The sequence below is a fragment of the Schistocerca gregaria genome, chromosome 3 (assembly GCF_023897955.1).
Source record: "Schistocerca gregaria isolate iqSchGreg1 chromosome 3, iqSchGreg1.2, whole genome shotgun sequence".
Classification (NCBI taxonomy): Eukaryota; Metazoa; Arthropoda; class Insecta; order Orthoptera; family Acrididae; genus Schistocerca; species Schistocerca gregaria.
In genome coordinates, this window is record NC_064922.1 from 938352954 (window position 1) to 938368048 (window position 15095).

Consider the following 15095-nt stretch of genomic DNA (forward strand, 5'->3'; position numbering starts at 1 on the left):
ATATATAGGTGTCTTACGAAAGTGATTAATCGGTTAAATTACAAAAAACGTTTTCACCAGCAACAAGAAAGAGAGTATACGAGGCTATAAAGACGATATATTCGAACGTATCTTCCTTTAACATCGGCAGAGTATTAAGTTGCAGTTGGATTTCGTCTGTCACGATTTTAAATAAGTATTTCATGACCCTGTCAAACAGTTCTTATGTGAAACTTCCTGGCAGATTAAAACTGTGTGCCAGACCGAGACTCGAACTCTGGACCTTTGCCTTTCGCGGGCAAGAGCTCTTCCAACTGAGCTACCCAAGCACGACTCACGCCCCGTCCTCACAACTTTACTTCTGCCAGTACCTCGTCTCTTACCTTCCAAACTTCACGGAATCTCTCCTGCGAACCTTGCAGAACTAGCACTCCTGGATGAAAGGATATTGCGGAGACATGGCTTAGCCACAGGCTGGGGGATGTTTCTAGAATGAAGACGGGGCGTGAGTCGTGCCTGGGTAGCTCAGATGGTAGAGCACTTGCCTGCGAAAGGCAAAGGTCCCGAGTTCGAGACTAGGTCCGGTACACAATTTTAATCTGCCAAGAAGTTTCACATCAGCGCACACTGCGCTGCAAAGTGAAAATGTCATTCAGTTCTTATGTGCACCTATGTGACCTGATGCCTGTTTCCTATGTTGCACAACCGCTTCTCACTGATCACTCTTTTCGCATCACTCACGCTGCTGAGAACCGCTACTTTTCATTCATAGATGGTGCTCGTGCAGCCTCGCATAACTCACCGTGTTCTTCTCGATGGTGAAGTGCCCACCGATGATGGTGAATGTGCTGTAGATGAACATGCCGGTCTGCGCCCCCACCAGCAGGATGTTGTCCAGCTCGAGGTTGCGACAGCCGTCGTACTTCAGTTGGCGAACCTGTCAATCATAAACGAATAACAATATCGACATATTTTGGCGCCTTAACCGTCTATGAGTGAAGACAGTATCCAATAGAAAATGTGCTTTGCTGCAATTGCTTTTAGATACTTGGCTGAAACTCGGTTAAAATCGACAACGAAATATTTACTTTACCGCGTGTAGTACTCGATAATGAAACTTTCTGACAGATAGAAACTGTCTGGTGGACCATACTTCCAAAGCAAGACTTGACCCTTCACAAGTGAAGCTTATATTTGTTGACCATTTGAGAACGCTCTACTGACTGTCTCGGATTTCTACAGGGTGAATAGTATTTAAACTGACAAACTCTGGGAGGCTTTAGGAGACATCAAAACAAGTATTTTTCCCTAATGTCCTTTTTTCCTATGAGGATTATTTAAACCGGTGGAGGCCGTATTACTATCTTCAGTTGCAGGCAACTGCTGTCCACCAGTGTAGTAGTGCATTGTCTCTGTTTACTAATGGAGCGATACACCTGGAGTGAGTACACTGATACGGTTGGTGCGTACTACGTAGCGCACCACAACGGACGAGCTGCACAGCGGGTTTATCAACAACAATATCCTAATCGCCGTATCCCGCATCATACGACCTTTGCTGCTGTGTACCAACGTCTGCGTGAGACCGGCTCATTTAGCAGATTACCTGGACAGGGACGCCGTCGCACGGTAAGAAAGCTGCAATTTGAGAAAGCTGTCTTGCAGCATGTGGAGCGGGATCCTTCAATCAGCACTGGTGCAATTACACGTTACATGGGGACGCATCAGACGAATGTAAGAACATTCCTTCGAGAGCAATTGTTACGTCCATTTCACTTACAGCATGTCCACAACGTGGAACCAGTTGATTATCCACCCAGAGCACAGTTTTCGTAGTGGTACCTGGAACAGTGTGAAATACATCTTACATTTCCATCCTCTGTGTTGTTTATCGATGAAGCAACGTTCGGGCGTGATGGAGTCTTCAGCATGCACAATTATCATGTTTGGAGTGAGGATAACCCACATGCCACAGTTACTAGCGCTCATCAAGTGCGATTCTTCGTTAATGTGTGGGTCGGTGTTGTTGGGGACTGTTTAATTGGGCCGTATCTGCTACCTAGGCCATTAAATGGCAGGCACTACTACAATTTTCCCGCCAGAGCATTGCCAGAAATGCTGGAAGACGTCCCGCTCCCTACAAGACAACGCATGTTGTTCCAACATGACGGGGCGCCGGCACATTTCGGTCGTCGTGTGCGTCGATTCCTGGACCGACGGTTCCCAGAAACGTGGATTGGCAGAGGTGGCCCTGTACCATGGCCTGCCCACACCCCAGATATGTCCCCTCTGGACTTTTTTGTGTGGGGAGAGATGCGCAACCTTGTTTAGGCAACCCCTGCTGCATCAAAGAGGATCTGGTTGCCCGGATAGTAGCAACAGCAGGAACAATTCAGGATACTCCTGGGGTTTTTGCCCGTGTCAGACAGAACATGATCCGACTGTGCAACCTTTGTTTACGTGTCAGTGGAGGCATTTTTGAAAATCTACTGTAATTGAAATTGGGTTGTGTTAATGTTTTGTCTCTTGGTTATAAAAAAATGGAAAAGTGTTTGTTGGTTTAATTAATTTGATGTCCCCTACAACTTCCCAGAGTTTGTCGGTTTAAGTACTTTTCACCCTGAATACTTGATTTGCCGCAAGTACCCGCTAGGGATTTGTTAATTTTCAAAGGAACGTTCCAGGCAGCTACAACGACATTAAAGCGGAAAATTACAAGTCTCTGGGGCTAAGTACGTACATTATCTGTTCAAAAATATCCAGACTTCTATTACTGGACACTAACAAGGAAGGATCCACCCATCGCCTATATGACGGTTTGCACTATTCTGGGGACACCTTCAGTGAGGCGCCTGAATGTCTGTTGTGTGGTGGCATCCCATTTTTCCTCAAGAGCAGAAACCACAGATGGCAGTGACGCTGGATGCTGGTGTCTGTAGCAAAGCCGACGTGCCAACTCATCCGAAAGGTTTTTTGAAAGACATCATGTTTACGCCAGTGACAGTCAAACTTTTTATTTCCACTATTGCAATTTCGGACTTAGGCCATTATCAAGTGCAGCTGAAATACAAAATGTTTATAAAATATTTTACAAAAATCGTTGTGTATTTTGATATTCGGCCGATTTGAAAAATGCAGCTATGTAATCATGTTTACTTACATGTTTTGGCTTTAAGCCATGTCAGCTTTGCCAGCCGGGATGGTCGAGCGGTTCTAGGCTCTACAGTCTAGAACCGCGCAACCGCTACGGTCGCAGTTTCGAATGCTGCATCGGGCATGGGTGTGTGTGGTGTCATTAGGTTAGTTAGGTTTAGGTAGCTCTACGTTCTACGGCACTGATGACCTCAGATGTTAAGTGCCATAGTGCTCAAAGCCATTTGAACCATGTCAACTTTATACACACCGACACATTTACATGTCGTTGTCATTTGCTTTTATATATATTCATAACTCTGATAAGTACTGCGAGCACACATGTCTGTATATCGTAAAACAGCACAGACTGTACATAAACATGTTTGTTCCACCATGACGAGTAACTTTTGCGCTAAACCACAGCAGCGAACGACTGTTTACAGGCTACTGGTAGCCGTTTTGGAGCGTTAACGGACTACAGATATTATTCTTGTTCTGAGTACAGAGCCATTGCAGTCTAACGACTGTATTAGCAAGCATGGATTTATGTACTCGTTTTAAAACGATAGAACATACTATAATTTCTTACATAACCTACTCTTAATGTTAGAAGGGTGTAGGAACAGGATATAACTTATTTCGTTATAGGTCTTTTTTTTAAAAAAAACACCGTAGTTAAGGTACGTGAAGGTTTTACATCGTTTTACATAACTGTAGGTATTATTTTCTATATAGTGTAATTTTGTATGTTGCCTACTTTTAATGTTAAATTAGTAAAGATTGTTTATTTCGTCGTAGGTTTTTAATACAGCACAATTAAAATCGCAAAGGTCCTCATATAGCCAAACACAACCCCAGGCACTTTCTTGATGAGCAGCACGCTCCTACACAAGACATTCTGTATTTCAGCTACACTTGATAATGGCCTAAGGCCGAAGTTGCAATAGTAGAAATAAAAAGTTTAGCAGTCACTGGTGTAAACATGATGTCTTTCAAAAAAATTTTACATGACTGTGAATCCCAGTTATGAAAAGTTAATTCATCTCAACAGTGTTTCATAGTGTTCATTTCGGGACTTTAGGCAGACTAGTCCATTTCAGGAGTGTCACTGTCCACAAACAATTCTCTGACAGATTCTGCCTTATGACGGAGTGCTTTCTCATGCCAATGCAGATACCGCTTCCGAACAATTCCTCTGCTGTAAGCGGTAATAATGCTGTAAATTGTGTTCACATCCTACGGCACGTAGTGTTTTCTTAATCGAAATAGGAGAAACGTACCCTAACCACGATAAGTGAACCCATCCTGTAACACTACCTCCTCTATGCTTAACTGTTGGGACTACAGATGATGGCTGGTAACGTTTTTCAGCCTTTCTCCAAATCTAAACACCTCTGTCGGATTACTATAAGCTGTAGCGTAATAGGTCACTCCTAATCATGCGTTTCCGCTCATCCAGAGTCTATTTGCGTCGCTGTTTACACCACCCCAAACGTAGCTCAGCCTTGACGGCAGAAATCTGTGGCTTGTAAGGAACTGCTAAATCTTTGTACCCCATTATTTATAACTCCCTAAGCACAATCACTGCGCTGACTAGGCTGCTGTTAACACTTTAGAACTCAAAACTCATTCCTTCCACTGATTTCTTGTGATCCTCTACAACTACCTTCCGCGGTTCTTGACGATTCCTGTCCGTCAGTGCCATACATCAGGTCTGGCTGGTCTTGGTTAGCTGTGGTAGTTCCGTCGCGTGTCCATCCACAATCACATTACCGGCAGCATATGTGGGCAGCACGAGACGGGTTGTAATGTCCCTGGTGGATTTGTTACTTGTATAATATGAAGTCACTGAGCTCTCCAGATCGACGCATTCTGGCATTATTGCTTCTGTTCTTACAACAGAATACTTCCCACTTCCTTTTATACTGGCGGGTCCGCCTCTGGCGACGTCTAATGGGCAAGTCCGCGTCACACAGGGGTGTCCGGATACTTTTTGTCAACTAGTCTATATCACTATGCAGTGACCTCTGTAGAACAGCGTAGTTTCAAAGTCTCACCCATTTCTGATATTTCGTCTGAATGAGATAGGAGCTACAGTATGTGATCAAGAGTGTCAGGACACCTGGCTGAAGATGACTTACAAGCTCGTGACGCCCTCCATCGGCAATGCTGGAATCCAGTACGGTGTTGGACCACCCTTAGCCTTGATGACAGCTTCCACTCTTGCAGGAATTCGTTCACTCAGGTGGTGGAAGGTTTCTTGGGGAATGGCAGCCTATTCTTCACGGAATGCTGCACTGAGGAGACGTATCGATGTCGCTCGGTGAGGCCTGGCACGATGTCGGCCTTCCGTAACATCCCAAAGGTGTTCTGTAGGGCTCAGGTCAGTACTGTGTGCAGGTCAGTCCATTACAGGGATGGTGTCGTCGTGTAACCACTCCGCCAAAGGCCGTGCATCATGAACAGGTGCTCGAACGTGTTGAAAGATGCAATCGCCATCCCCAAATTGCTCTTCAACAGTGGGAAGCAAGAAGGTGCTTAAAACATCAATGTAGGCCTGTGCTGAGATAGTGCCACGCAAAACAACCAGGGGTGCAAGCCCCCTCCATGAAAAACACGACCACACCATAATACCATGTCCTCCGAATTTTACTGTTGGTACTACACACGACGGCAGATGACATTCACCGTCCATTCACCAGACTCACTCCATGACATCGGATCGCTACATTGTATACCGTGATTCGTCACTCTACACAACGTTTTTCCACTGCTCAATCGTCCAATGTTTACGCTCTTTTCACCAAGTGAGGCGTCGTTTGGCATTTACCAGCGTGATGTGTGGCTTATGAGCAGCCGCTCGACCATGAAATACAAGTTTTCTCATCTCCCGCCTAACTGTCATAGCACTTGCAGTGCATCCTGATACAGTTTGGAATTCCTGTCTGATGGTCTGGATAGATATGTGCCTATTACACCTTACGGCCCTCTTGAACTGTCGGCGGTCTCTGTCAGTCAACAGATGAGGTCGGCCTGTACGCTTTTTTGTTGTACGTGTCCCTTCAAGTTTGCATCATATCGGAAAGAGTGGATCTAGGAACGTTTAGGAGTGTGGAAATCCCGCGTAAGAACGTATGACAACAAGTGACACTCAATCATCTGACCATGCTCGAAGTCCTTGAGTTCCGCGGAGCGCCCCATTCTGCTCTCTCACGGTGGCTAATGACTACTCAGGTCGTTGATATGGATTACCTGGCAGCACTATGCACCTAATATGAAAAACGTGTGTTTTTTGGGGTGTCCGGATAGTTTTGATCACATAGTGTACGGCTCGCCGTTGAGGTGTTGAGGAAAGATGACTGGTTCCACAAGGCAGCCACACATTGAGGCTAAACCGATGCAGACAGTTCGCTGCCCATATAACACCAGTACATGCCGAATGGATTGCTCAGGATTGGCATCACGTCCTCTTCACCGATAAGTGTGGCATATGCCTTCAACCAGACAATCGTCGGAGGCGTGTTTGGAGGCAATCAGGTCAGGCTGAACGCCTTAGACACACTGTCCAACGAGTGTAGTAAGGTGAAGGTTCCCTGATGTTTTGGGATGGCATTATGTGGGGCCGACGTGCGCCGCTGGTGGTCACGGAAGGCGCCGTAACGGCTGTACGATACGTGAATGCCACCCTCGATCGATAGTGCAACCATATCGCCAGCATATTGGCGAGGGTTTCCTCTTCATGGATGACAATTCGCGCCCGCGTCGTGCATATATTGTGTATGACTTCCTTTCTCCAGACATGAACCCTTCCGAACGTGCCTGGGATAGACCGAAAAGGGCTGTTTATGGACGAAGTGCCCCACCAACCACTCTGAGGTATCTACGCCGAATCCCCGTTCAGGAGTGGGACAATCTGGACCAACAGTGCCTTGATGAACCTGTGGATAGCATGCCACGACGAATACAGGCATGCATCAATGCAAGAGGACGTGCCACTGGGTATTAGAGGTATCGGTGTGTACAGCAGTATGGACCACCACCTCTGAAGGTCTCGGTGTATTGTGGTACAACATGTAATGTGTGGTTTTCATGAGCAATAAAATGGGTGGACATGACATTCATGTTGATCTCTGTTCCAATTTTCTGTACAGGTTCTGTAATTCTGGGAACCGAGGTGATGCAAAAGTTGTTTTGATGTGTGTAAAAGTACAGACTAATGTTTACAACAAACAATAAGAAATGAAGGTCCGCTATGGGTGTGCGTCAGACAACAATAAGTAAAATTAGTAGACTGAGAGGTTCGCGCTTACTTGGACCATGCCGACGAGCGTGGCGACGGTGGTGGTGGTGTAGAGCGTGAGCTCGCAGATGTTGACCTCCATGACGGCGAGCCCGACGAGCTCCGGCTTGGAGATGAGCACGAAGAAAAGGATGAGCGAGATGATGGTGAGCACGAGCACCAGGATGCCGACGAAGAGCCCCTTGTGGGCGCGCGCGCAGTCCACCGAGTAATGGTGCGGCGGTCGCTTGTACGCCTGCTGCGCCAGCCCCGCGCCTGCTGGCTGCCCCGCGCGGGCCCCGCCGCCGCCCGCGCCGCACGAGATCTGCGGCACAGCGGCGCAGCCGCAGCTCGTCACCGTCATTCAGGACAACACAGCCAGTGCAATATCGCATCTCTCTGCTCGTACCGGGTAAGCGACTTCCAAGTACAATGTCTGACCTGTACGGCAACATACTGGCTGATCAAACAGTCAGTGTAAATTTGAAAACTGAATAAATCACGGAATAATGTAGATAGAGAGGTACAAATTGACACACATGCTTGGAATGGCATGGGGTTTTATTAGAACCAAAAAAAAAAGTTCAAAAATGTTCGACAGATGGCGCTTCTTCTGATAAGAATAGCAATAATTAGCATAACAAAGTAAGACAAAGCAAAGATTATCTTCACAGGAAATTCGCAATATGTCCACCATCATTCCTCAACAATAGCTGTAGTCGAGGAATGATGTTGTGAACAGCACTGTAAAGCATGTCCGGAGTTATGGTTAGGCATTGGCGTCGGATGTCGTCTTTCAGATGTCGGTCCATCACAATACACTTGAAACTTCAGGTAACCCCAAAGCCAATAATCACACGGACTGAGGTCTGGGGACCTGGGAGGCCAAGCGTGACGAAATTGGCGGATGAGCACACGATCATCACCAAACGGCGATCGCAAGACATCTTTCACGCGTCTAGCAATATGGGGTGTAGCGCCATCCTGCATAAACATCGTACATTCCAGCAGGTGTTTATCAGCCAGGCTGGGGATGATGCGATTCTGTGACACATCGGCGTACCTCTCACCCGTCACGGTAGCAGTTACAAAACCAGAATCACGCATTTCCTCGAAGAAAAAAGGCCCGATAACTGTAGATGTGGTAAATCCAACCCATACCGTGACTCTCTCGTCGTGCAATGGAGTTTCCACGACAGTTGTAGGATTTTCGGTAGCCCAAATTTTGCAGTTGTGGGTGTTGACAGACCCTCGGAGCGTGAAATGAGCTTCATCGGTCCACAACCCGCTACTCGACCAATCGTCATCTTCCGCCATCTTTTGAAACGCCCACAACGCAAATGCCCTCCACTTCACTTAATCTCCAGGTAACAGTTCATGACGCCGATGGATTTTGTACGGATAGCATCGGAGGGTACTCCTCAATGCCAAAGAGTAGTGTATGCAATGCCGGTGCGACGTGTGACTGCACGAGCGCTGACTTCCCCGTGCATGGACGAACCTCCTAGAGTCTCCATTTCTTCCTGAACTGTCTCAGCAGCATTACGCCTTGTGCTCGGTCGGCCACTACGGGTCTATCGTCTAAACAGCCCGTGGCTTCGAACTTCGAAATCATTCTCGCCACAGCTGTATTTGTCAACGGACCTTTACCCGTTCGAATCCCCTTCCTATGGCGATAGGATCGTAACGCTGAACTAGTACATTCCCCATTCTGATAATACAGCTTCACTAAAAGCGCCTATTCAGGTATGGTCAACATGCTCCGACTGCTGTCGCATCTGATTCTCTCTCTCATTACAGCTCCTTTTATTCACGATTGTTATACCCAGTCACTGATGTTTTGCTGTCCAGCGCCATCGATCGGACATTTTGTGAAATTAGTATGTTTTTTTGGTTCTAATAAACCCCATGTCATTCCAACCATGTGTGTCAATTTTTACCTCTCTATCTACATTATTCCGTGGGTTACTAAGTTTTCAAATTTATACTGACTTTTTGATCACCCGGTACATAATTGATGCATAGACGCATAAAATAAAAAAAATCCTACAGACTTCCTTATGATTTTATTTTATTTTGTCGCTACCAGTTTCAACGCTTCATTGCGTCATCTTCAGGTTGTTTTCGATGCGGTACAGGTTGATATGATCCCCATGCACAACCCATCTGTTGCCAGTATTACTGGACTCGCAGATAATGTGTCAGCACTCCAACCATTAACTGACAACTATTGGCAGTTGATGGTTGGAGTGCAGCCACACTGATCGAAAAATATCATGCTCTCGGCTAATGAACAAAATTCGAGCGTAGGGAATATCAGACCAGCTGCGTGACTGGACGAAGAGTTCCTAGCAGAGCATCACATCATTCTCAAAGGAGAAAAATTGTCGTACATAAAAGTAACTTAAGGCTTACCCCAATTGGGTGTTATGGGGCCATTAATCTTCTCTCTTTTCCCTTTCTATCTTTATATATAGGGTGTCTCACCTGACTCTGCCACTCAAACAATTCTGGAACAGCAATAGGTATTCAAAAACGGTTTTTACCAGCAACAAAGCACGGCATATATACACTGAAAAGCCAAAGAAACTGGTACACCTGCTTAATATCGTGTAGGGCTCTCGCGTCTGCACAGAAGTGCCGCAGCACGACGTGCCATGTAATAGACTTATGTATGAAGTAGTGCTGGAGGGAACTGACGCCATGAATCCTGCAGGGCTGTCCATAAATTGGTTAGAGTACCAGAGGAGGCGATCTCTTCTGAACAGCACGGTGCAAGGCATCCCATATATGCTCAATAATGTTCATGCTTGGCGATTCTGGTGGCACGTGGACGTGTTTAAACTCAGAAGACTATTCTGGAGGTACTCTGTAGCAGTTCTGGACGAGTGGGGTGTAGCATTGTCCTGCTGGAAATGCCCAAGTCCGTCGGAATGCAGAATGGGCATGAATCGATGCAGGTGATCAGACAGGATGCTTACTTGCGATTCACCTGTCACAGTCGTATCTAGACGTATCAGGGGCCCCATATCAATCCCACTGCACACGCCCCACACCATTACAGAGCGTCCACCAGCTTGAACATTCTACTGCTGACATGCTGGGTCCGTGGATTCATGAGGTTGTCTCCATACCCGTTCACATCCATCCGCTCGATATAATTTGAAACGAGACGCGTCCGACCAGGCAACGTGTTTCCAGTCATTAACAGTCCAATGTCGGTGTTGGTGAGCCCAGTCCAGGCGTAACGTTTTGTGTCGTGCAGTCATCTAGGGTACACGAGTGGGCCTTCGGCTCCGAAATCTCAAATCCAAGATGTTTAGTTGAATGGTTCGCACGCTGACACTTGTTGATGGCGCAGCATTCAAATCTGCACCAATTTTCGGAAGAGTTGCACTTCTGTCACGTTGAACGATTTGCTTCAGTCCATTTGATGTTTTACCGGATTTCCGGTATTCACGGTACACTCGTGAAATGGTCGTACGGGAAAATCCCTACTTCATCGCTACCTTCCATCACTCGTGCGCCGACTATAACACGACGTTCAAACGCACTTAAATCTTTATAACCTGCCATTGCAGCAGCAGTAACCGATCTAACAACTGCGCCAGACACTTGTTGTGTTGTATAGGCGTTGCTGACCGGAGCGCCGTGTTCAGCCTGTTAACGTATCTCTGTATTTGAATACGCATGCCTATACCAATTTCTTTGGCCCTTCAGTGTGTGTATATATTCCGTATTGCGCAGAAATAAACAGAAAGGTCCATCATTCTATGTTTATACGATTGCAGAAAAATAAGTAGAAGCAGTTATACTCACTAAATACGTAGTAGTAAACGAACGGGGCGATTTTAAGTAGAACAACCACGTAAAAAAATGTCAGGTAAGGTAGACGCCGGACAATTTCAACGAACAAGCCTCCGGAAGCGTTGTTCTACATCAGCGGCGGTAGCTCAACAAAACCCTCATCCGACAAATACTTGACTATTGCTCGTCACTATGGGATCCACACCAGTTGGAATTTATTAAGATAACAGAGAAGATCTGAAGAACAGGTGAGCGTTTCGTTTCATTTTCCTTTAATAAGCGCGAAATCGGCACAGAGATTTTTCTTAGGTACCTCCAGAAGCAGACACAGACAGACTCGTTCTACATCACGGTGTGTTTTATTGTTAAAACACAGACACCGTCCGCTCCTAGAAGAGTAAACCAATGTATTGATTCTTGCTTTCTATGACTTGCGAAAATACCATGAAGGTACATTTGAGGGATCGGGCTCACATGTAGAATTAATAAAAGTTGATCTACATCTACATACATACTCCGCAATCCACCATACGGTGCGTGGCGGAGGGTACCTCGTACCACAACTAGCATCATCTCTCCCTGTTCCACTCCCAAACCGAACGAGGGGAAAATGACTGGCTATATGCCTCTGTACGAGCCCTAATCTCTCTTATCTTTGTGGTCTTTCCGCGAAATATAAGTTGGCGGCATTAAAATTCTACTGCAGTCAGCCTCAAATGCTGGTTCTCTAAATTTCCTCAGTAGCGATTCACGAAAAGTACGCCTCCTTTCCTCTAGAGACTCCCACCCGAGTTCCTGAAGCATTTCCGCAACACTCGCGTAATAATCAAACCTAACAGTAACAAATCTAGCAACCCGCCTCTGAATTGCTTCTATGTCCTCCCTCAATCCGACCTGATAGGGATCCCAAACGCTCGAACAGTACTCAAGAATAGTTCGTATTAGTGTTTTATAAGCGGTCTCCTTTACAGATGAACCACAGCTTCCCAAAATTCTACCAATGAACCGAAGACGACTATCCGCCTTCCCCACAACTGCCATTACATGCTTGTCCCACTTCATATCGCTCTGCAGTGTTACGCCCAAATATTTAATCGACGTGACTGTGTCAAGCGCTACACTACTAATGGAGTATTCAATCATTACAGGATTCTTTTTCCTATCCATCTGCATTAATTTACATCTACCTATATTTAGAGTTAGCTGCCATTATGTACACCAATCACAAATCCTGTCCAAGTCATCTTGTATCCTCCTACAGTCACTCAACGACGACACCTTCCCGTACACCACATCATCATCAGCAAACAGCCGCACATTGCTAGCTACCCTACCCAAAAGATCATTTATGTAGATAGAAAACAACAGCGTACCTAGCACACTTCCCTTGGGTACTCCAGATAATACCCTCACCTCCGATGAACACTCACCAAAAAGGACACCATACTGGATTCTATTACTTAAGAAGTCTTCGAGCCACTCACATACTTGGGAACCAACCCCATATGTTCGTATCTTAGTTAGGAGTCTGGAGTAGGACACCGAGTCAAACGCTTTCTGGAAATCAAGGAATATGGCATCCGTCTGATACGCTTCATCCATGGTGCGCAAGATCTCATGTGAAAAAAGGGCGAATTGCGTTTCGCACAGAAGCGATGCTATCTAAAGCCGTGCTGATGCATGGCCAGCAACTTCTCTGTCTCAAGGAAATTCATTATATTCGAACTGAGAATATGTTCGAGTATCCTGCCATACACCGCAAGGTGGTTTGCGGAGAGTAGGTGTACAAACGGTGTGGAAAGTTGACCAAAGGTCCCCTTTCTTGTGGGATAAAGCTTAGTAGAATTGCAAAGCCTTGGCTGCAAAACTGAATGCCGTACTTTTCCAACTGGAGGAACATCATTGTCTTAAGTGACTCTTTGGACCTCCATCCAACACCTTAACCTGAAAGGCAGTCGCCTTGACGGCACGGAAGACGTCAAACATGCTACTGCAGCTCATCACTGTTTCGACCATTTATCACGTTATTTTTTGTGCCAGCAAAGTAGGTGACTCGGTCTTGAACTTAAGACATGATCTTTCTCACAGACGGTGGTATGTAGCAGGTTTTCGACGGACGCCACCTCTCGCTTCCCACTAGGAACGTAATGTCGGTTACGAAACGTTGACATAACGCCGGTCCACTGGCAGGTTGATTCGGGCCGGTCCGCCGTAATGCCAATGCTGGCGCAGTTGCCGCCGGGGTTGTGCAGCTGCAGCCAGCTGGGAGCCGGACAACTTTCTCCGCGCCGCCGCCGCTGTCCTTCGCTAGAATGCGGCTACGGCACCGCCGCCGGCGCCACACAGACACGCCGTAACTGCGCAAGGACGGCCTCTCCCGCGTTTGTCCCCCTGCTCACCGCGAGAATGCCGCAGGCAAACATCCGCTCTCCATCAGAGCTCCACACGTCGTCAGTAACTTAAGATGATCCACTGAGGTGACATGAGTAATGGGATACATCAGACTATTGTGTCGGACCTCCTTTGCTGGGCGTAGCGCAGAAACTCAACGTTATACTGGGTGTTACAAAAAGGTACGGCCAAACTTTCAGGAAACATTCCTCACACACAAAGGAAGAAAATATGTTATGTGGACATGTGTCCGGAATCGCTTACTTTCTATGTTAGAGCTCATTTTATTACTTCTCTTCAAATCACGTCGATCATGGAATGGAAACACACAGCAAAAGAACATACCGGCGTGACTGCAAACACTTTGTTACAGGAAATGTTCAAAATGTCCTCCGTTAGCGAGGATACATGCATCCACTCTTCGTCGCATGGAATCCCAGATGCACTGATGCAGCCCTAGAGAACGGCGTATTGTATCACAGCCGTCCACAATACGAGCACGGAGAGTCTCTACATTTGGTACCGGGGTTGCGTAGACAAGAGCTTTCAAATGCCCCCATAAATGAAAGTCGAGATGGTTGAGGTCAGGAAAGCGTGGAGGCCATGGAATTGGTCCGCCTCTACCATTCCATCGGTCACCGAATCTATTGTTGAGAAGCGTACGAACACTTCGACTGAAATGTGCAGGAGCTCCATTGTGCATGAAGCACACGTTGTGTCGTACTTGTAAAGGCACATGTTCTACCAGCACAGGTAGAGTATCCCGTATGAAATCATGATAACGTGCGCCATTGAGCGTAGGTGGAAGAACATGGGGCCCAATCAAGACATCACCAACAATGTCTGCCCAAACGTTCACAGAAAATCTGTGTTGATGACGTGTTTGCACAATTGCGTGCGAATTCTCGTCAGCCCACACATGTTGATTGTGAAAATTTACAATTGGATCACGTTGGAATGAAGCCTCATCCGTAGAGAGAACATTTGCACCGAAATGAGGATTGACACATTGTTGGATGAACCATTCGCAGAAGTGTACCCGTGGAGGCCAATCAGCTGCTGATAGTGCCTGCACACGCTGTACATGGTACGGAAACAACCGGTTCTCTCGTAGCACTCTCCATACAGTGACGTGGTCAACGTTGCCTTGTACAGCAGCAACGTCTCTGACGCTGACATTAGGGTTATCGTCAACTGCACGAAGAATTGCCTCGTCCATTGCAGGTGTCCTCGTCGTTCTAGGTCTTCCCCAGTCGCGAGTCATAGGCTGGAATGTTCCGTGCTCCCTAAGACGCCGATCAATTGCTCCGAACGCCTTCCTGATGGGACACCTTCGTTCTGGAAATCTGTCTCGCGCCACGTCTATTGCCCCGTGCTAATCCATACATGAAATGGGCATCTGCCAACTCCGCATTTGTAAACATTGCACTGACTGCAAAACCACGTTCGTGATGAACACTAACCTGTTGATGCTAGTACTGTAGAGCAATGAGTCGCATGTCAA

General features: G+C 46.7%; 1 protein-coding gene across 6 annotated transcripts in view; it reads right to left on the reverse strand.

The window, feature by feature from the left end:
• The window catches only part of LOC126355846 (proton channel OtopLc-like), a 510363-nt gene that overhangs the window by 19440 nt on the left and 475828 nt on the right, over positions 1–15095 (reverse strand). For all 6 annotated transcript variants that reach the window (XM_050006307.1, XM_050006306.1, XM_050006310.1 and 3 more), the window contains 2 exons: positions 7425–7718; positions 782–916 (listed from right to left, as the gene is read on the reverse strand). In XM_050006307.1, the coding sequence (XP_049862264.1) occupies positions 782–916; positions 7425–7718 (429 nt within the window). The remainder of the gene's footprint in view (positions 1–781; positions 917–7424; positions 7719–15095) is intronic.